Here is a 22,948-nt window from a genome sequence, read left to right on the forward strand (position 1 = left end):
GTACAGCATCTCTTCTCTCATCATGACAGTATGTTATCTATTGCCTTTGCTCACATTTCCTCAAATCCAAATCCCCAGTCCTTTTGCCAAATATTATATGCTAATACATTACCTTACCACTCATATACATGAAATATGACAGAAACAAAAGCTAAGTCAATCATTAAGCAAGGACTATTGAGTACCATTGTCCTTGGTAAAAAAATAATTGAAACAGGCAAAATGTGATTTCATATGCTATGTTGTAAATGCACTGCAATTCATTTGGATAGGAATTTGTTGTCAACTATATCCTCCCAGTGGAAAAAAAATTATGATTAATGGCAAGTAATACAAAATCATTCTAAGAACATCAGAAAGGAAAACCAGTTAATCTAATGAAAATGAAAGAATCCCTTTTTTAGAAAGGATCCTGTTTTAGAAAAAATAATGTATTTCTCAAAATTAATCAAAGAACAACAAATTTCATTTTGTACTTTCACTATGAGGAACCTATCAGAAAGAGGATAATAAACCACATAGAAAGTTATAATTCATTCACACATAAGGCCCAGAGCTTAGGACATCTTTTCACATATTGACTTGGCTACCTTCATTAGAGCTGCTTTACCTCAGTAAGTCCAATATTCTTCCTTTTAATGACATTTTGCAGAGAGTTGCTCAGAGTCCTGGTTAGTAACAGGTTTGTAGATTTACGAATCATGTCATCAACTTCAGTGGAGCTAGAAAATAAGTATCAAGGTCGGTCATGGCAGATAGAATTATTTTGGTAAACAGAGTGCTGGTGGGGTTTGTAGTAATGATAATAAAATAACAGTAATGAGCCAGGTGGGGTGGCGCACACCTGTAATCCCAGCAGCTCAGGAGGCTGAGGCAGGAGGATCTTGATTTCAAAGCCAGTCTCAGCAAAAGAGAGGTGCTAAGCAACTCAGTGAGTCTGTGTCTCTAAATAAAATACAAAATAGGGTTGGGGATGTGGCTAAGTGGTCGAGTGTCCCTGAGGTCAATCCTTGGTACCCTCCCCCAAAAGCAACAATAATACTAATGATACTAGTAACAGTAGCAAATATTGACAAAAGAGTGTTTGTTTTCCTGAATGCCTTCCAAAAATTCTCTTTGCCTTTCCTTTTCAACAGCTTGAATATAAGGTTTTAAATACTTTTCTTTGTTCTTATTCCTGCTGTTTACCTGGATTAGGGGGTCTCAGAATCTTAAATCTCTGGTTTGATGTCTTTTGTTATTTTTTGAATACTCTCAGCCAACACCTCTCAAAATATTTCTACTTCCCTCATCCCTTGGTCATTTCCTTCTTGGATTTACTGTTTAAAATTGCTCCATGGATCTTGGTACATCATTTCTCCCCCCCACTTCTCATTTTTATTTTTGTAGTGCTGGAGATCGAACCCAGGGCCTCACACATGCTATGCCAGCACTTCCCACCAAATAACGTACATCCCAGCCCTCGCTTTTTCTTCTTTATGTGTCACTTTGGGTAACTTCTACTGACGTATCTTCAGATTCACTGATCATTTCCTAAGCTATGTCAAGTGTGCCAATGAATCCCTCAAAGATATTCTTTGTCTATAAAACTATTTCATATTTCCAGCATTTTTTATTTGACTCTGTCCTATAACTTCCATCTGTGTGCTAAAAGTTTCAATATGTTCATGCATGTCATACCTAATGGATAATTCAATCTCTCTCCTTCTGTTGAGCCCTTCGTGTGGAGGATAGAATAAATACAGGCAGGAATTGAGCTGCATTTGAGTTGTGTTGTTGGTACATTATCTTCAGTGCCTCACAGATTTCAAATTTCTTTAATGGTAGAACAGGCCTGCTGTGCATGGTAGAGCCTCAGAAGGCTTTTTTCCACAGTGGTTCTGTACCATCCCTGTCTTTCAGCTGTATCGGCATGGTATCTCTCTCCCCTCACATCCATGACCTGTCACCAGTATACTGCTGCCACCTGTTACTCAGTTCTTGCTAAGCTGTGAGGGAAGTTCTCTTTTGCCCTGGCCAGCCTCATTCTTAAGTGTATCCTCTGTGCCTGATGCTCAGAGGTGTTTCTGCCCTTCTTTCAATTGTAGAAGATCTCTTAAGTATTTCTACCCACAAGAGGTCTTTTTAAACATTCTCAATTTGTGTTAATGTTGGCTCCTATTTATCTCTAGTACGTATCTAGTATGTATCATTAATTATTAGATCCTTTAATTAAATGAGATACTCCTTGAAGACAAAGACCCTATTTTTAACATCTCGCTGTCTTTGCTACCAAGCAGCATCTAACACATACACAATGACCATATTGTATGGTAAATAAACCAATAAATGAACAAAGAAAGAAGCCCACAGTCTAACACATTCAGAAACATACACATAAGCAGAGCAATAATGTTTCCAAAGAATTTTATCTGCTCCTCTTCTTCTGGCCTTAAAATTTCATCGAATAGAATATTAAAATTAGTATGCTATGCTACAATTTTCCAGTGAGTTCTCCTTAATAGAAGTATTAAAATACAAATCTATAAAAAATAGAAGATAGGTAATATAAATGTTAAAACTATTGTTATCATCTTTCCCTTTCCACTGTAAGTATAAAAATAAAACTGCCATATAGAAAAGGGCTAATATTAAGACTCAAAATTACAGATGAAGGGCCTATTGAAAATTTTGCAGAATATTTATTTAGAGAGAGTCACAGTCTTTTATTTTCACTCTTTCATACTGTACCTTAAATGAAGATCTTCTGAAAACTTCAGACATGCGTAGATAAATTCTTTAATTTGGTTGTAAACTTTTGGCACAAATTCAGAGAAAGGAAACTTTTTTGGGAATGGTTGCTGTAAATGCAAGAATTAATGAAAGCAAGTCACAAACATACAATGGATATACTTATACATTATTTAAAACACAAGTGGAACTTTCTTCAACACTGGAAACTTTCTGCTTAACAAGCTCAAATTTAAAACAATAACTTCACAAGTTTTCTGATGCTAAAAAAAAATAAGGCTTCAATTAAAATAAAACAAAAACCCATATGTTCTTTAACATGTAGGGAAGGCTAAACAAACTGTGGCACATACATGTGGCACATAAAAAGAAATGAACTACTGATATATCCAACAACTTGGAAAAAATCTCAAAAGCATTATGCTATTTAAAGAAGTCAGTTTCAAAAGGTTATATACTGTATGATTCCATTTGTATAGCACTCTGAAAAAAGCAAAGTAGATGGATAGGGACCAGATTAGTGCTTTCAGATATGGAAAGCAGGGGAGGAGTTAATCAGAATGGGGCAGTATGAGGAAATATGGGGGCATGATGGAACTGTTCTGTATTGTTATGGTAGTAAAGACACGACATGATACATTGTCAAAAGTAACAGAACTACATACCCTAAAAGGTGCATTTTACTCTGAGTTCTGGGGACAAATGGCATTAAGAGCATAATAAAACAGGCATTTTCAAAGTAAACCAAATTGGAACATCCTCAGCAGTCCTCCAAACCCCTCAGAGGTTAATTGAACCCCAATGCCATCTACTGATTGCCAAGTCAGGGAGGGAATTCTGTTCTTCTGAGCACCAAAGAGAGTCCTTGAAAGTGTGTTAGAATTCTAATCCACTGGGGAGAAGTCATCATTTTCAATGAAACTGACCTAATGAAAGTTCCTACAGAATGTCAGGGAAGTTTATTCAGAAGCTTTCCTTACCTTTTCCAGCTCTGTATCTTGGAATGGGAATTGTCCTACCACCTTTTTATACATCTCCTCACTTGTTACTGGTATGGGACTATAGTTATCAGAATCAAGTATGTTTCTATAAAAAAATAATAATGAAAGAAAGTAAGGGAGGGAAAGAGAGGTGGTGGGTAAATCACAAGCAATTTTATGATGAGTGCCAATGGCCAATGGCTATCTATATACCACAACTTCAAATTTATATTTCCCAGTGCCTATTATAAATATGTCTTCTATAATACAGGTTTGAGATAAAATTATCTTTTTATTTTTTATTTCCTCATTTTTAATTGGTGCATTATAGTTGTACAGATTGATAGGATTTTTTAAAAATTTCAAACATGCACATAAAATCAATTTTTAAAGCATCTTTTAAAAAAATTTTTTGTTTGTTTGTTTGTTTGTTTGGTGCTGGGGATAGAACCAGGACCTCATACATGCTAGGCAAGCATTTTACACTTTATCCAGTCCTAAAATCATTTTTAAAGAAGACAGGAAAGAAACCATGCTCTGAACAAATAGAAGACAATTGCAAATGTAATCTCACAATATGTGAGATTCACAAATGGGACAGAAAATTTTAAGGCAAATGAGAAGTAAACAATGAAAAAATGTGACTCTAGAAAAGACAAATAAGTTGTTTCTGTTTGTTTTCAATCCTGCCCTAGATATTTAACTTTTAAAACTGGCAGGTAGAATCAGTCACTTCTAGAATAAATCCAAAATGTGTTCATTACTTCATCTATTACTCTATGTTAATCCTGCATTTTTTTATCTATAAGTTCTCCCTCCTTAACTAGACTGGGGTTCTCTAATAGCAGAAAACAGCCTACCAAAATCAAACCAAGAGACTCACTGAAGGCACCAGATTAGAAGCACCTAAGATTTCAGCTTTATCCTGTTGTCTAATTTCAGAAAATCCTCTAGAGATAACCCTCCCCAAAAGAACAATTATCACCATTAGATAAATATAGATTTTTGGAAATAGTAGTATTTATATTAATATACAAGTGAGTCTGACTAAATGATGATCAAGGTTATATTCATCAACTATAAAAAGTAATATTAAAAGAATCATGTAAGATCTTAAAACTATAATAATTTGAAAGCAGGAGAAGCTAATCAGGGGAAGGCATCGTGCAAAGGTAAGAAGATCACTTAAAGAAATAAAATTTAAAAAGAAGAAACTCCAATGAGTTGGCACTGGGTATGTGCCTAGAAAACAGTCCCAAGACACATCTGTGAGTAGAAAATGTAAGAGAAATAACTTTCTTATTATGGTATGCAAGTTGAAAAACTCTTCAAAATACATGGTTTAAGTAGTAGACTGTATTAATCCCCCATTTCTGAACATGAAGAAGAAAGATAACAGATAACATGACTGTTTCCTCAAAACAATTTCCCAAAAGTCTAAATTATCCATAAAGGCACAAATGTCACAACCATATAAGTGAGTTGTAAAACTAGGCATGGTCCTCAGAGAAAACTAAAAATTGGAATAAGACAAAAGTTGATCCAGACGGTATGAAAGACTGGATATCTTGGGAACATCATTTTTGGATATCAACACATTTAATCTGAATTCTGGAACATAACCTGGAGTAACTATAAAATTATATGCCACATATTCTTGCTGTCTATTACATCTGAAAACGCTGTGCATAAAGATGTGCGTACACACTTTCACATGCATGACTAGTATCTTACCTGAAAATTCCTGCCCACTTCTTCAGTAGGGTTTCACTATACTGGTCTCTGATTTCTAATAGCATGTCAAAAAGTTGATTTACAGGAAAACCATAAACCTGAAACAAAGTAAGAAAATACCTTCATTTTCTATGGTGGCTTTTTAAAAAACAGGAGGGATCAGCCACTAAAAGACATTTTGTTCTTTGGAAAACAATTTAAATGAAACCATGGATGGTAAAATCTTCCATTCCGACTTTAATATTTAGTGTTTATTTCACAAAAATTAAAAGAAACATACCAAAATGACTAAGCCAGTCAGAAAAAAATAAAATTATAAAAATTAAAATCAATATATGCTAGGTATGCTGTCAGCAAAGTTCTTCCTTTGACTCCTCTTAACTCTTATTGCTCATAGCAGCAGCCTTCAGAATAAGGAGAGAAAATGAAGATGCTACCACTCTCACCACATCTAAGCTAGCCTGCTGAAGATACTATATGGTTCAAATCAACCATCATTATTTAAGGTGGTACTTAACCAAACTACAAAGTCATTCAGGTGCCAATCCCAAATTAAGAACATTTTAAAACACTAATGTGGTGAGTGATTTAATTAATTGATTTGACCTGAGAGAAAAAAAGGGGGTGGGAACTACTTATAAAAACGTAAAGTATGAAAAATCACATAAAAATACATCACATAAAAGGTGAAATCTAGGAAATGTTATAAAAAGATAAAAAGGTCTAGCTCTAGGAAAAGAAAAAAAATTCTAAGGACTAAACTACTTATTCAAGCTTATTGTAGACATGATGAGAGTCAGAGTTGATGCACATTAAGCTAGATGAGCATATGTAAACAGAACTCACATACCTGAAGTGTATCAGCAAAAAGCACAATAAGGTTCTTCAAATCTAACACAAGGTTCGGATCAGAGCAGTAAGACTAAAGAAAAAAAAGGGGGGGAGGGGAATCTCTTAATGATGAAAACTATAACTAAATTTTTATTTATTAAAGTGATTAACACGCCACTTGGTGAATACTCTTGTAGAAAGGTCCTAACCATTTCTTGGTACAAAGTATCAACAGAGTTAGTCAGAGAAGATCTGGGTAGAGTTCAACAGCAACAATTCACATTTTTTAGCACTTGGATATTAAAACGTACACGTTAAGTTTTTGGTCAAAAAGAAAACAAAATTGCTTCAGATTATTTTTAAATAACAATGAAAAAATCAGACAAAAACAAGATATATGGCTAAAGACACTTTCAAAATAACTTCATATCTTTATATGCAAACATTAGAAAACAAAAAAGATCGAAAATAATCAAACTAAGTGCTGAACTCACGAAACTAGGCTGGGAAGCAAATCAACCATAATTAAATCAATAAATGAAATTGATAAAATTAAAAGTAGAAATTAATGACATAGAGAAAACATGAAAGAGTTAATCGTTTAAACCAAAATCCAAATTAAAAATAAAATAGTAGCACAGACTAATCTTAGGCAAATCTGGTTATACAAGAGAAAACAAATTAAACAATACAGAGAATACAAAAGAGCAAATAAAAATACAGAGAAAAATTCTAAAAATTATCAATAGGGCCCATGTGTAACCTCATATCAATGAATCTGAAAAGTTAACTAATATAGAAGATAGTTTCTATGGGTAGGATAAAAAAATTATACTATTTTTAACATTCATTGATTTTAGATATTCAGATTTTTCTGTTATCATTGTTACTTTGCTATACTTGATCTCAGTTCCTAAAAGAGGTATGATGAATTTCCCCCAATTATGAGGTCTGTCAGTTTCTCTTGTTACAAACAGATTTTGCTCTTTATAAAGAGCTCTTGTCTTTTTGATAGGTTAAAACTAATAATAAAATAGTAAATAATAATAATAATAATAAACCTAACAATAAAATATTCCTTCTTTCTTCCACTTGAGTTTCTTTAACTTCAATCCTATTTGCCTCCTGTCATATTGCCATTTCAGTTTTCCCTTTTCCTTTATTATTAATTTATGACTACATCCTAGTAATCATACTATAAAATTTCCTAACTCTTTGACATTTCTTGGGACAAATGACATATTAGGACCCATTCAAGTCATGCCATTTTAAATTTTCTATATACAATGATTTCTTTTTAAATTTTTTTTCATGTTTCTATTATATAAGAACATTTTAATGATGTTATAGTGCTTAATAACTTATATCCTTTCTGTCCACTCTTAATCTAAGTCTTCACTAAAATATTTTTGAACATGATCTCTCTCCTTTTGCATGAATTATTAATATCATTAAACATTACAACTAGTCAAATATTTAGTTATGTGGATTACAACTCTATGAGTGGTACTCATTTTTGGCACATAATTTATTTAATCTGATTTCATTTTATATTTTGGATTTCCTTCTCATTTTTGCAGAAGACCAATAAGAATCTTTCAAAGATAGGATGGATAAAAGTAAACCATGAATCCTCATTTTTGAAAACGGGTTTCTTTTGCTCTCCAACTAAAACATAAAGGATCAGATATAAAAATTTGTCTCCTGTCATCTATCTGCTTGACCCTTAATCCTTTCAACCTCAAGAATCTGGTTTTGTTTACTACAGGAAAATTTTTTTCTCTTATTTTATTATTATACTCCCCTCATTTATCACTATCTTTTCTTTCTAAATCTCTTAACAAATATATCCCATAGTCTATATCAATATCCATGTTTCTTAGTTTTCCTTTTGTATTTCCATTTCTCTGTGTCTTTGTCCTATATCTTGGAACATACATTTGATGTCATCTTCTTGCTCACATCTTGCTCTTGCTTCTCCATTTAATATTTGAATTGAATTTTGCTGATAGACATAAATTTCAAAGAATCCCTGTTTTATTTTGGATTTAAACTTCTTTGGCCTGTTTTCACCATTTCCCTCTTTCCTATATTTCTTAAAATTATGAATATAGTATACATAAACAAAAATGAATAAAGCCTGTATGTACAATTTTGCCAGTCCAACAAAACACAACCCCAGCAGTATGTCAGACCCTCTTGGGGACTTTAATCACAACTTCATCCTCCTTAGTCACAGAAACAACTTTCTGACTTTGATGATAATCATTCTCATGTCTTTCCTTACTTTTTTATTTGTTTGTATTTTTTTAATTAATAGACTTTATTTTTGAGCAGTTTTAGGTCTCTTATTTGCTCTTGGCTTTTGCACTGGCTTAAAAAAAGATTACACTCAGGTCATAAGGTACCCATCCTCCCAATAATAAAACTATTGGCATTTTGGTTGCCATTAAACAAGATCTACTGAAAAATCTTAAAGGAATTAATACCTTTATAATAATAACTCTTACTATTAATGAACATGGTGTGTCTCTCAGTTCTATGTTGATCTTCATTAATTTGTCTCTCAATAGTTTTAAAATTTTTCTCCATGGTGATCTTGAGTATCTTTTGTTAGATATATTTCCAACTAATTCTTACTTATGCTATTGTATAAATTTTGTCTTTCAAATTTAAAATATTTCAACTTTATTCCAGATTTATAAAAACATGAGAAATTCTATATGATGATTTTTTTAATCCAAGAATCTTAGTAAACCCATCTATTAATTATAATTTTTGTTAATTCCTTTGAATTTTCAATGTATCAAATCATATCTGCAAAAATGACAAGCTTTTTTTCTTCTCAAAAATTTACACTTTTTACTTATTTTGTTGTCCTTACAACACTGCAAATGACTTCAAGTACAATACAAAAATAGAACTAATAGTAATTAAATATATTACAGGTTTTTGAGAATGGCTTTTATCACATTAAGTTAAATCAAATTCTTTTTTCATAATTTACTGAGAGAATTTATCATAAATTTATGGTGTATTTATTTTAAATGTCACTATCTAGTATTCTAAGAAACTATCATATCACCCATGATAGCCCAGGAAAGTTAAAACTCCCATATTTGAAGTACAGTATCTAATGAATTCATATCACCTTTGCATCACTATAATACTGAAAAATCCTGAATGTAACTAGAAAAAGTCAGAGACAGAATGTATTGCTAAATTTCATTTCTTTTTTTTTTTTTTTTTTTAATTTATTTATTTATTTTTTTTTACGTTTACATAGGGTAATGATGTTTATTATATTTTTCCCCTCCCCCCCACCCCTCCCACCCCTCCCACCCCTCCCACCCCTCTTTTCCCTCTACACAGTCCTTCTTTCCTTCATTCTTACTGCTCTCCTTAGCCTAACTCTAAACCTAACCCTAAACCTAATGCTAGCCCCTCCCACCCCCCATTATATGTCCTCATCCGCTTATCAGCGAGATCATTCGTCCTTTAGTTTTTTGAGATTGCCTTATATCACTTAGCATGATATTCTCCAATTTCGACCATTTGCCTACAAATGCCATAATTTTATCATTCTTCATTGCGGAGTAATATTCCATTGTATAAATATGCCACAGTTTCTTTATCCATTCATCAACTGAAGGACATCTAGGTTGGTTCCACAATCTGGCTATGGTGAATTGAGCAGCAATGAACATTGATGTGGCTGTATCTCTGTAGTATGCTGATTTTAAGTCCTTTGGGTATAGGCCAAGGAGTGGGATAGCTGGGTCAAATGGTGTTTCCATTCCAAGCTTTCTGAGGAATCTCCACACTGCTTTCCAGAGTGGTTGCACTAATTTGCAACCCCACCAGCAATGTATGAGTGTTCCTTTTTCACCACATCCTCGCCAACACCTATTGTTGCTTGTATTCTTGATAATCGCCATTCTAATTGGGGTGAGATGAAATCTTAGGGTAGTTTTGATTTGCATTTCCCTTATTACTAGGGATGTTGAACATTTTTTCATATATCTGGTGATTACTTGTACATCTTCTTCTGTGAAGTGTCTGTTCATTTCCTTAGCCCATTTGTTGATTGGATTATTTGTATTCTTCGTGTAGAGTTTTTTGAGTTCTTTATAGATTCTGGAAATTAGCGCTCTATCTGAGGTATGGTTGGCAAAGATATTCTCCCACTCTGTAGGCTCTCTCTTCACATTTCTGATAGTGTCCTTTGCTGAGAGAAAGCTTTTTAGTTTGAATCTATCCCAGTTGTTTATTCTTGCTTTTATTTCTTGTGCTATGGGAGTCCTGTTAAGGAAATCTGATCCTGAGCCAACAAGTTGAAGATTTGTACCTACTTTTTCTTCTATAAGATGCAGGGTCTCTGGTCTGATTCCGAGGTCCTTGATCCATTTTGAGTTGAGTTTTGTGTAGGGTGAGAGATAGGGGTTTAGTTTCATTCTATTGCATATAGTTTTCCAGTTTTCCCAGCACCATTTGTTGAAGAGGCTATCTTTTCTCCATTGCATATTGTTGGAACCTTTGTCTAGTATGAGAAAATTGTATTTATTTGGGTTTGTGTCCATGTCCTCTATTCTGTACCATTGATCTACCTGTCTATTTTGGTACCAATACCATGCCGTTTTTGTTACTATTGCTTTGTAGTAGAGTTGAAGATCTGGTATTGCAATACCCCCTGCTTCGCTCTTGCTACTGAGGATTGCTTTAGCTATTCTAGGTTTTTTATTCTTCCAGATGAATTTCATAATTGCTTGCTCTATTTCTGCGAGGTACATTTCTAAGTGAGATGCACTGTATAAACATTTACCATGTTTGAAATCAGCACTGAGAATACTGCATATATTAATACATGAAATGTTTTTTCTTTCAAAATAGTTCAACCTATACTAATAATTCAATCAGAAAAAGGTAATTTTAATGGTCACATAGATAACTGGAATAGAAATGTATAACATTTTTTGTTTTTTGTTTTGGTGGTGCTGGGGATTGAAACCAGGGCCTTGTGATTGATAGGCAAGCACTCTATGAACTGAGCTATATCCCCTGCCCTGTATAACATTTTTTATGGACAAATAATCACTCAGATGTAGTGAAATACAATTAGCATCTGTGGCACCAATCATTTTGTCTCTTGATGGATAAAATGGTTCAGTGAGTCAATCTGTGAAATGCTGAATTATTTTTTAATAACTCTGTTGACATATAATTCCCATACAGTACAGCTTTCCCATTTAAAATGTATAATTCAATGGTTTTTAGTTTTTGTGCAGTTGTTCCTCAGTACCTGTACTGATTGCAGGAACCCCATATCAATTATATCCATTTTAATTTATAGATTTATTGCACAATGAAATTATATCCCAAATTTGGTGTAAAGGAGTACACAGGGTAGAAGGGATATAATAGACTGATTCTTCATTCTCGAGCTAACCGAGAAGAAAAGGATAAATAATTATTGTATTTTTAAAAGATTTAAAAGGGTATGCATGCCCAATAAGAAATTAAACCATATAATATCAAATATAATAATTATAACAGTGTTTATTGGCTCAAGGAAAGTGGGGAATAAATCATTCAATCTAGAAAAGACATATTTTATTATATGATAAAAAGTGATCTTCAAAATACATAAAGGGCAGGATTCAGTTATGAACTGGATATTGTGTCTCCCTAAATTCCTATGTTTAAGTCCTAATCTATCCTGGGGCGATATGTGGGGAAGGGAACTTTGAAGGTAATTAATGCCAAATGAGGTGATTAGGTAAGACCCCAATCCAATGGGATTGGTTTCCTTATAAAAAGAGGAGACATGAGAAATCATTCTCTCTCTCTCTCTCTCTTTCTTTCTCTCTCTCTCTCTCTCTCTCTCTCTCTCTCTCTCTCTCTCTCTCTCTCTCTCTCTCTCCCCCTGCCTGAAAGCACACACTGAGTAAAGGCCAACAGCTGAACTGCTGACAGGCAAAAGGCAGTCATCGGGTATACCAAGAGAGCTCTCACCAGGAACCAAACATGTTGGCACCCAAATATCCAATTTTCATTCTCTAGACCTGTGAAAAAATAAATTTCTATTGTTTAATCCAGCAGTCTATGGTATTTTGTTAGAACAGCCCAAGTTGAGTAAGACAATAGATAATTACAATAATGTTATAGGAAATGACGAGTCATTTTCAAAATAAAGATGGAAGCCAATCTCATACCTGGTGCTAAAATAAACATTTTTATGTTTGTGATATATATGTAAGAAAAGGTAACTACAGAAGAACTAAACTCAAATACAGACAAATAATGACATATTCTTTGGAATAAAGAAGATATAATTTACAAAGTAAAACATCAATTTAACTATATAAAAATTTTAGATCTCCTAAAAAGCTGCAGAAAAAATTAGAAAAAAAAAAAAAAGCTGCAGGAAAGCAGAGAAAAGACACATGAAACTAAGAAACAGTATTTACAATATCAATCACACTGAGTTAACAGTTCAGATTGAAAGTTAACATCTAGGCTTGGTTAGGAGATAATAAAATATTTTAAAGTCTGTTAAAATATGAAATAAAGGTCAGGTCGTCTCCCGCTTCTCCTCCTCCTCTTTTCTCTTCCCCTCCCTCCTTCCCTCTCCTTTCTGGCCAAGAGGTGAATGGGTTTCCTCCCAGGGCACTGTTGCTACAATGGAATTACGGTGCCACCACAGGCCTGAAGCAATGGACTAAAGTTTCCAAAACTATGAAGAAATTAAATCTCTTCCCTTTACAGTTGACTGTATAAGCCTAGGCATTACCTTGATACCTTATTCCCTCTCACCTCTCATATCTAATCCATCAAAAAGTAAAATTAAATCTCAACTCTTAAAAATATCAAATCTCTAGAATTTGTCAACATATCACCATATCTACTCTCATCCAGGTTCTTACCACCTCTTGTCTGGAATACTAGACTAGCCTACTAATTGTTCTCTTCATTTTTTCCCCTCATCCACTATCCATACTTTGGTCAAAATAATGTATTTAAAACGAAATCTGATAATTTCACTCCAATTAACCCTGCTCCCATGTCCAACCATCCCCCATTCCCTCCTCCCTTCCTTCATTTATCCCACTTCAAAAAGGTCCTAAATAATATAGTACCTACTTTCTTCTCCATACTTACTTCCTAGCTTTCTAGGTTCTATCCCCCCTGAACTTCTTTCAGTTCTCTGAAAGGGATATACTCCCTTCAACTATAAATTTTTAATATTTGTGTTTGGATGCATGTTTGTGTGTGTGTGTTGCTGGGGATTGGACCCAGGAACTTATACATGCTAGGCAAGCATTCTACCAATGAGCCGAACTCCCAGCTACACTATAGATTTTGCATGCGGTTGTTTCTGTATTTGGAACACTTCCTGATGAATTAGATAAGGAGACCTGCAAGATCATGGATAATGATCCTTTCAAGTTACAACAAATAGATGGATAGTAGGGCCATTTCATAAAAAATTTTAAATGCTAAATTGTCTAGTTATTGACTTATCACTATCATTCTTCAAACATTATATACATAAAAGCCTTTATCCTACTTATTATTTATGCCCCAAATTACTGTTCACTGATCTTTGCATAAATGATGACTCCATAATATTATGATCTCAGAATGCCACTTCTTATCAACCAATCAAAAGCAAGTACCCTGTTGCCCTAATCTATCACTGTTTAATTGTCTGTACTGCATTTGCACTGCCTGATACTCTTGTTTATCTGTCTGGGTATCTCCAAGTAAAATACAACTTTTGAGAGTAAAGATTTTCTCTCTCTTTTTTATAATTTCAAACATGTAATCAATATTAAAAATATACTGAAAGAATGAGTAAGTAATTAATTCAAAACCAGCATTCTCTACCTAAAATTCATGCTACATTATCACCAAAAATTCATGCTATATGGAAATTGATAATTAGACATCCTGGTATGTTATAAACTTTTTCTTCAAAAAATAACAGTAGAACTATGAACTCCAAATCAGGTTTATAATATTAATGATATTGTAGAAGACAATATAAAGTAGAAGCTAAGAACATGGGCTCTGTTCAGGTTTGAATTCATGTTCCATCTCTTATTATGTGACCTAAAGCTGATTACCTGACTTCTCTGAGGCCAGTGCCCTACACTATAGGATATATATATTAATAATACCTATGTTTACATGGTTGTAATGTGGATAAAATAAGACAGTGTATATAAAATACACAGAACAATGCCTTACACACAGAAAACAATCAATAGATGTTAGATGCTATTTTATTTTTTTGCAAAGAGCATCTACAAAATTGAGCTCAGTATTAGAGAAAATGCCAAATTGAACAGGCTACTTCCCATGTTTTTGAAGGACATATATTGCTCCAAATACATGAGTCCAAAGACACATATGTTGATTTTAAAGGAGTAAAACACTGAATAGTACATAAATAATCAGCTCTAAATACAAAGTTCTCTAGGGCATCTTACATACCGAGTGGGTACGGAGTGCTGCGATGGTTTTTGAAAGTGCCATTTCCCACAGTTCATCAATGTAGGCTCTATTCACTAAGCCCTGGGTTGTATGTAAAATGTGATCTTCAACCACAAAAAAGCTAAGATTGAGGAGAAAAAACAGAGCATAACTGTCAAAAATTGCAGTCTGATTACTATCTCTAGGTTTTGAAGAATATTAAGAGCTGGCCTCAAATTCAACATTAATACTCATTTTTTTCTCAAAGAAAGTTTTCAGTATTATAAATTAAATGACTTCTTAGACGCATAATTATGTCCCATGATCATATCCTCTTAATCACTTCTCCAGAAAATGGAGTTCTATTTCTATAAAATATTAACCATGTTATCCCACTATTTAAAATGAAAGAAACTATTTCTAAGTAATGAAGGCTAATTTCTCTTTTTTTAATAATACATAATTTTTCAAAGTTTCTATTAGTGAATTATAGCTATATGTGATAGTGGGGTTCATTCTGACATAATCATATATGAATGGAATATAATTTGCTCCATTTCAGTCCCCCGTCCTTCCTCTTTCCCTCTCTTCCTCCCTCCCACTGTTTGCCTTCCTCTGTTCCACTGGTATTCCTTCTATTTTTAAAATAATTTTAATTATACAGAAAGGTAGAATTTACTTGGTGCATTCATATATGTACGTAGCATAATTTGGTAAATTTCATTCCAAAAGCTAATTTGAATAAATTTTTTAAAAGCAGATCATCAATACATTTCAAGAAACGAATAGATTTTAAAGAGAGAATGAAAGCTGACATATACACCCTTTTAAGAACATAATATATCAAAATAATTCCATTTATGTAGATTTTTCTCATCAAAGTATTAAAAAGGTTTTGTAAAAAGCAAACTTATTTAACATCCTTGTTGTGGTTTTGGTTACCTAAATGTTCAGGCACTAAAGCAATTCTTTATTAGAGAGTTTTATAATATTTTAGTCATAATTATGCTAAAACTATCTAAATCTGATTTTATAAAGGAAGAAAGAAACTTGATGGAAGAATCCAATTTATTTCCCTTTCTTTTAATTGCAGTTATTATTTTACAATTAGAACAAGCAACCTATACGTACTTGGGACGTTTATATGGGACATATCATTCCATATTACTGTATGTACTATGGATGAAGGCAGCAAACTATAATCCTGGCCCACTGTCTGTTTTTATGAAGACTTTTTACTGGAACACATCCATGCTTGATCACTTACATATCATCCATAGCTACTTTTGGACTGTGATGGAGCTGAAGAGCAGTGGCATTTCATGTGGCCTACTCAACCTAAAATAGTTTAGTCTCTGGCCCTTTTGGAATAAGTTTGCTAACTTTCACTGAGTATTTGCTTCCATTACCAAGAATAGAGAACAAAATATCAAGTATATTAAAATTATAATTCAAAAAGTGTCCTCCAACAATATAATGTCAAAGCCAGTATGGTGTTCCTTTTAAATCACAAGGAAATAAAAAATAAATTTGTCCTCTTGAGAATTTTAAAGGGAAAAACAAAAAATTTCCCAAGAAAAATCTGATTTATTTTTCCAAGTCTCATAAATCTATGTATTGAAAGTATGTGAATTTAAATATATTTATATAATTATATATATATACTTACCCTACAATTTGATTAAAATACTTCCTATAGCCATCTAAAGTTTCATGCTGCAACAAAGAAAACAAAGTTATTGTTTCTCTTTTGTTACATTAAGACAAAGTTAAAATCAGTTATATCTTGAAATTGAGTTCCCTTATTTATATAATTATCTTACATAATTATAGTGAGAATAAAATGAGACAATACATATCTAGTATTAGAACAAAGGCTAACATGCCGAAGTCAATGTAGTTGCTATTCTTACTGCAACCCAAATCCACCAAAAATGGTCTCAGAGTAAGAGTAAACAGAAACACAGACACACAGACACACAGACACACAGACACACACACACACACACACACACACACACTCTCTCTCTCACACTCACACACAAAATTGAAAGATACCAGAGAAGAAAAGGGAAAATGTGGAAAATGAAAGCGGTAATCCTACCATGTTAGATGGAGGCTGGAGCACCAAGCGGGCCTGTTTTCGCCTCTGCTTTCGGTAGTAGTTCTCAAATGTTTCCCGGGCACCCTGTAAGATAAACAGAAGAATATAAGTTATCACAGTTGGATTACTCTTGGATTCCAGGCAAAAAGAAGAGGAGGTTCTAGGTCTGGAATTTGAGACAGCACAACATTTCTTAAAATGTGCTGTTTTAACAATAGTAGTAATCATAGAAAATAAAAATAACTGTAACCATTTATTGAACCTTATTTACAATTAATTTATAAGGGTGAAAACTCAATCACAAGCACACCAAGGCTGGTTTCTGAGTCAATTACTACAGATTCACAAAAATAAGACAAACCTGCTTTCCTGTAGGTTTTGGTTACAGGTAAGAAAATATCTGTTAAAAACTCACAGAACATGCCAGAAGAAAAGTGCCCAGAATAAAACCAGCCTTCAAATGAATCAGAAGCACAGGGTCAAAAAAGTGGGAAAAAGGTAGAAACTGAGAAGAATAAATCCATCTTCCCAGTTGGATATAATGTAGCATAGAATTAAATGGGGAGGAGGAGGAGGAGAAACAAATCCCTGAATATTTTTGATGCACAAGTTCTACTTTTCATTTACAGTTACTGAACTTAAAACGAAAGGTGCTTAGAGAACAAAACCTGGCAGAAAAGCACTATATTCATGACTGTATTGGGTTGAAGAATGTCTCCCTCCAAATGTATGTACTTCCCAGCAAACTGGAATGTGACCCTATTTGGAAGTAGTGCCACTGAAGATGTAAATAGTTAAATTAAGGTGTGGCCATACTAGTGTAGGATCTGCCTTAACACAATATGTGTGGTGTCCTTAGAAGAACAGAAGCAAAGACACATAGGGAAACACACGGGGAGATGTGAGGAGAAGCAGAAGCTGGAATTCCACAGCTGCGAGCCAACGAACACCTAAGACTGGCCACCAGCAGAAGCTATAAAGAGGCGAGGAAGGATTCTACCCAGAGTCTCAGTGGGAGCATGGCCCTGCTGATGCTTTGAATTCTGGATTCCAAGCCTCCAAAATAGGGACAGAAAATATTTCTCTTGTTTTAAGCCACCTAGTTTGCGGTATTTTGTTATAGCAGCTCAAAGTTTTTAAAATGTCATGCCCCCCTTATGAAAAAATTCTAATATTAATCCAAGGCTTTTCCAAATAAGTAAAGTAGAAAGAAAAAAACAGCTTGCCATAGTCGTAAAGGGCACCGACTTTGGAACATGGTGATTACATTCAAATTGTGACTTTGCCCCTTACTAGCTGTAAATTGCTATAAATAGCTGTATAATTTCCCTTCCACTATTTATTTAACTTTCACTTATATGCATGCTGTGGTTTTCTCATTTGTAGAGATGCCAAGTTCACATAGTTATCATGAGCATTTAGAAGAGTTTGAAAGCTCTTAGAATGGTGTTTGATAAAGAATATATGTATGTAAGTACTTATTTTTGAAAAAAATTAATAAGATGAAATCAATGATAAAAGTGGAAAGTCCTGCCCAACCCAGGTAATATACAATAAACTCATTAAATATCCACCACTTTCCTAAAAATTTCAAGAACTTTTTCAACAAGACTTGTTTTATTATTAAATTGGTCATAAATTGAAATAGTTCACTTAACATACTAAATCATGCAAACACACTTCTATAGCTCAGGGGTTGGTGAACACTTTTTTGTAAAGGGGAGGACAGTAAATATTTTAGGATGGTGGGCAAACAATTTCAAGTATATTCTTTATAATATAAAAGCAGCCACAGATAATACATAAATGACTTGAGTGTGGCTAAGTTCCAAAAAACTCTAATTTGTGAAGAGTAAAATAAAAACTCCGTATAATTTTCACCTGTCATGAAATATTACTTTTCTTTTGATTTTAAAAATGTAAAAACTACAGGTCCAATTGGTCCATGGGTCATGGTTTGTTGGGCCCTAGCAGAGCTTAAAAACAAAGGTCTTAAAATGCTAACTTGATTATAACTGTATACACTTAAGTTTTTCTGCCTATAAAATGAAACCAAATATTAGGACAGTTATTTCAAGGTTTCCTTCATCCATAAGTCAGTGAGGAAGCAAATGATTCTATTTAAGAAGTAAGAAGTGGAAACTGCTATTTGGTTTGTTGAAGTTCTCCACTTGTCACCATGTCACAGCATAGTGGTATTATTAAATGTCAATTACATTCCATACACACTGAAGGGCTTTTCATTTTAAGATTAACAGCCCTAAAGGACCTTTATTATTCTAGTGTGACATTACATATTCAACATGCTGTGCAGCCAAGATACACTTACCTGAATTTAGGGAAAGCCTTCTTTCTAATTATACCATAATATATTAATTTGACTTTTTTTGTTTTCAATGATTGAAAATATATTCGGTGAAATTCTATACAGAAATCAAATCATGAACCTCTACTTAATTCCAAACTGGATACAGTTTTGCCTTTCGAATATTTCTTCAACAAAATAAAAACAAAAGAAAGAACCAATTTATCTAGTAGGTCTGGCTTCCACATTTATAAACATGAATTGAATTTTCCTTAGTGTATGCTAAATGAATTCACTTTTGATTATTCTATTCCTTCTGCCAATTTCATCAACTCAGTGCTTAAAGGTGAAATTTGTGAAGATGTTTGACTATTCCAATTGAGTAACCAACCAGTGAAGTGCTTCTCTATTCACGAATAGGTCACTAGATGAACTACAGAGGTTTTGCTTTAGTCCCAAGTTTTCTCAATCACTAACATTAAAAAAAACAACAAACAAACAAGGATAAAAACTCAGAAGCTGTGGAAGGCATAAGCAAACAGATTTAAAAAAAAAAAAAACAAGTAAATGAAAGGCTGTTCCTTTCCCATTTTAGTATCACTAGTATTACACTGCTCCAAAGAGTTCACAATAATGAACACAACTAATATCACAGGAAACCTAGTCATTTAATATGTCCTAAGTACTTACCATGTGATAGATACCAAAAATGGTTTCTTCATTGAATTTATAGTGTACAATGTAAGACTGGCAAGTAAACAATTACATTAAAATGAACTTACAGAATCCGATGCACTGGAGTGGTGTGTGTGTCTGTTGTGTGTGTGTTATTTACTTGGGGGCAGAGTGTCAGAAAAAAATGGCATTTATACTCCTAATTGAAAAATGAGTCAGAAGGGTAGGCCAGGTGAAGAGAAAAGGGAGAGAATGTTCCTAGTAGAGACAAGGAGATTCAAAGAAAACCAGGCATTACACATCTCGTGAATTTGAGAGAAGTTCTCCACAGCTGGAACTTCAGGGTGTAAGGAGTAGGGATGACAATAGGTAAGATTGAAGGATTTTGTCAATTATTTGGGCATAAACTCTAATGACAATAAAAGTTTTATTAGACATTTTGGAAGTTGTAATATAGAGAGTAGAAGGAAGAAAGGGAAAATTCGACTCTAAAGGACCAGTCAGATCTGAGATATATTTAGGAGATACATCCTGGTAATTGACTGGCTATGGGTGGTATCAGGTGGGAAGGAGAGAAGGTTGATGCAAACTTTCTAGACTGGTTTGATGGTGGTATCATTTCATTAGAGAAGGAACACAAGGGAAGGAATATCCCAGTCAATCTTTACTATTCACAGATTCTATATTTGCAAACTTGCCTACTTGCTAAAAGTTATCTGTAACTCCAAAACAAATACTCATCACTCTTTCACAGTCATTCATGACCATGTGCAGAGTTTTGAAAAATTTAAATTGTTCAATGCACATGTTCCCAGTTAAGGTCAAATAAGGCAACACTCTGCCTTCTTGTTTCAGTTTTCATACTGTAAACAAGTATCATTTTCATGGTCTATGCAGTGCCACGTTTTTTGAATTTTTGTGCTTTTTGTTGGTGATTTTGCTGTTTAAAATTGACCCCGAATATAGCACTAAAAAGCTGTCTTAGCTCAGAGTCTTGTGATGTGATTTACAGAGAAAACCATTTAACGCTTCATTCAAGTGTTAGTACAGTGCTGGTGGCTGAGCTCAATGATAATAAATCAACAATATATAAAATAAGGTATCTTTAAACATAAACATTTATAAACCAAGGTTATACATGGATCAGCTAATGCATATGTGACAAGAAGCTCACATAGCCCCTAAGAGCAATGGTTGAGTACTCACTAATTCAGTGTTCATGGTGACTTTATGGAACATAACGGCCATGACTAAGGAGAGCTGACTATATTTGGGAAGACAGATAATGATAGCTTCTATTTGAGGAATATTCAGTTAGTCACTTCCAAGTACCAAGGGTTTTAGGAGCAGGTAATATTGGTGTCTACATCTTAGGAGAATGGACAAGACTAAAGACAATAGATTTTAGAATTTAAGCAGAAAGACAGTAATCAAAGTCACAGAAGAAAAAAGTACAATCTAAGGAATGCCCATCCAATGTAAGTACAAAAAGACCAGCAAAGACACTGACAGAGAGAAAATGCATGGCTCTATCTTGTTATGCAAATAAAACTTCCACACATAGAAAAGACTCTTCTATTATTCAATTTAAAATTGAAACTCTTGTCTGATATATCACCCCCTTTCATCCTTTGCATAGTACATATCTTCATTTGATATTAGGCTGTCCATTTGTTTATTGTCTGTTCTCTCTCATTGGGATGCAAGTTCTGTGAGAACAAGTTTCAGTTTATCTTCTTCACTATTGAATTCCCAGCCCATACAACCAAAGCCAGACACATAACAGGCATTCAATATATAGTTGCTTGAAATAAGGGATTAAAAGTATGAATAAATTATATTTTCTTTTAAAAGTTTCTGTTTTAGGTGCTGGAGTTGTAGTTCAATGGTAGAATGCTTGCCTAGTATGTGTGAGGTGCTGGGTTGATCCTCAGCACCACATAAAAATAAATAAATCCATTGTTTCCATATACAACTAAAAAATAAATAAGTAAAAATGTTTCTATTTTATATTTATACTTTATCTGCTACTGCAAATCATTTCCTTATAATAAAATTAGAAATCTATTTATGTCATTCTGTTGTTTTTCTGTCTCCATTTATTCTTTCAAAGTTTATTCCTATTTCACAGTGTTTTAGTCAGTTTTTTTTGCTGCTGTGTCCAGAAGACCTAACAAGAACAATTTCAAGGAGGAAAATTTATTTGGGGGCTGACAGTTTCAGAGTTCTCAATCTATACACCACTTACTCCATTCCACAGGGCCTGAGGTAAAGCAGAACCTTATAGTGGAATATGGCAGAGGAAAGCAGCTCAGGATATCACAACAGGAAGCAGAGAGAGTTTTGCTCAATAAGGACAAAATAAAAACCCCAAAGGCACACCCCCAAGAACCCAATTCCTCCAGCCACACCCTAACCACCTACAGTTACCACCCAGTTAATCCTTGTCAGAGGATTAATGTACTGATTAGGTTAGGGCTCTCATAACCCAATCATTTCACCTCTCAGCTTTCTTGCATTGTCTCACTCAGGAGATTTTGGGAGACACCTTACATCTTAATCACAATATAGAGGTTGTAGCTTCTTCACACCAAACAATTTTCAAGAATTTATTTTTGGTTCCTACAGAAAATCATTTTTGGAATTATGTCACCTATGGATTTTAGGATGATGTTCCTAGACCCTTTTTATTCAATAAGTTTTTTTGGATCTCATTTTGCTCTGTATTGTTTTGTTTCCCCTGCTCTATCTTGAACAAGACTAAAGTACTGCTCTTTTTGATCTAGTACTTTCCTCCAGGCTCAGTTTGTGATTTGCCTTTGGCCCAGTTTACCATTCAGCTGGCTATAGATCTAATATCCCTAATAGAATCAGCAACTCAGAGCAAGTTCATGTGCCCTAGTCCAAGGCTGCATCAAAAGAAATCAAAAAACTAATTCCACTGTCTCACAATTGGCCTAATAAGTTCATATGAAATATAGTCATTCTCCCACGTAGTTCCCAGTGTTTAATAATCTGAACTTTTTAAAGTAAATGAAAACCAGGTAATATAGGACCTTCCTACCTGTATAATTGAATGGCATTACAACTGGCTCTAAGTAGAGTGGAGGGATT

General features: G+C 33.8%; 1 protein-coding gene across 4 annotated transcripts in view; it reads right to left on the reverse strand.

The window, feature by feature from the left end:
• Window positions 1-22,948, reverse strand: part of Exoc6b (exocyst complex component 6B) — a 579,628-nt gene that overhangs the window by 274,426 nt on the left and 282,254 nt on the right. For all 4 annotated transcript variants that reach the window (XM_047523340.1, XM_047523341.1, XM_047523339.1 and 1 more), the window contains 8 exons: window positions 16,855-16,938; window positions 16,420-16,466; window positions 14,772-14,892; window positions 6,295-6,366; window positions 5,445-5,542; window positions 3,711-3,816; window positions 2,731-2,840; window positions 611-722 (listed from right to left, as the gene is read on the reverse strand). In XM_047523340.1, the coding sequence (XP_047379296.1) occupies window positions 611-722; window positions 2,731-2,840; window positions 3,711-3,816; window positions 5,445-5,542; window positions 6,295-6,366; window positions 14,772-14,892; window positions 16,420-16,466; window positions 16,855-16,938 (750 nt within the window). The remainder of the gene's footprint in view (window positions 1-610; window positions 723-2,730; window positions 2,841-3,710; window positions 3,817-5,444; window positions 5,543-6,294; window positions 6,367-14,771; window positions 14,893-16,419; window positions 16,467-16,854; window positions 16,939-22,948) is intronic.

Source organism: Sciurus carolinensis, chromosome 13 (genome assembly GCF_902686445.1).
Source record: "Sciurus carolinensis chromosome 13, mSciCar1.2, whole genome shotgun sequence".
Lineage (NCBI taxonomy): Eukaryota > Metazoa > Chordata > Mammalia > Rodentia > Sciuridae > Sciurus > Sciurus carolinensis.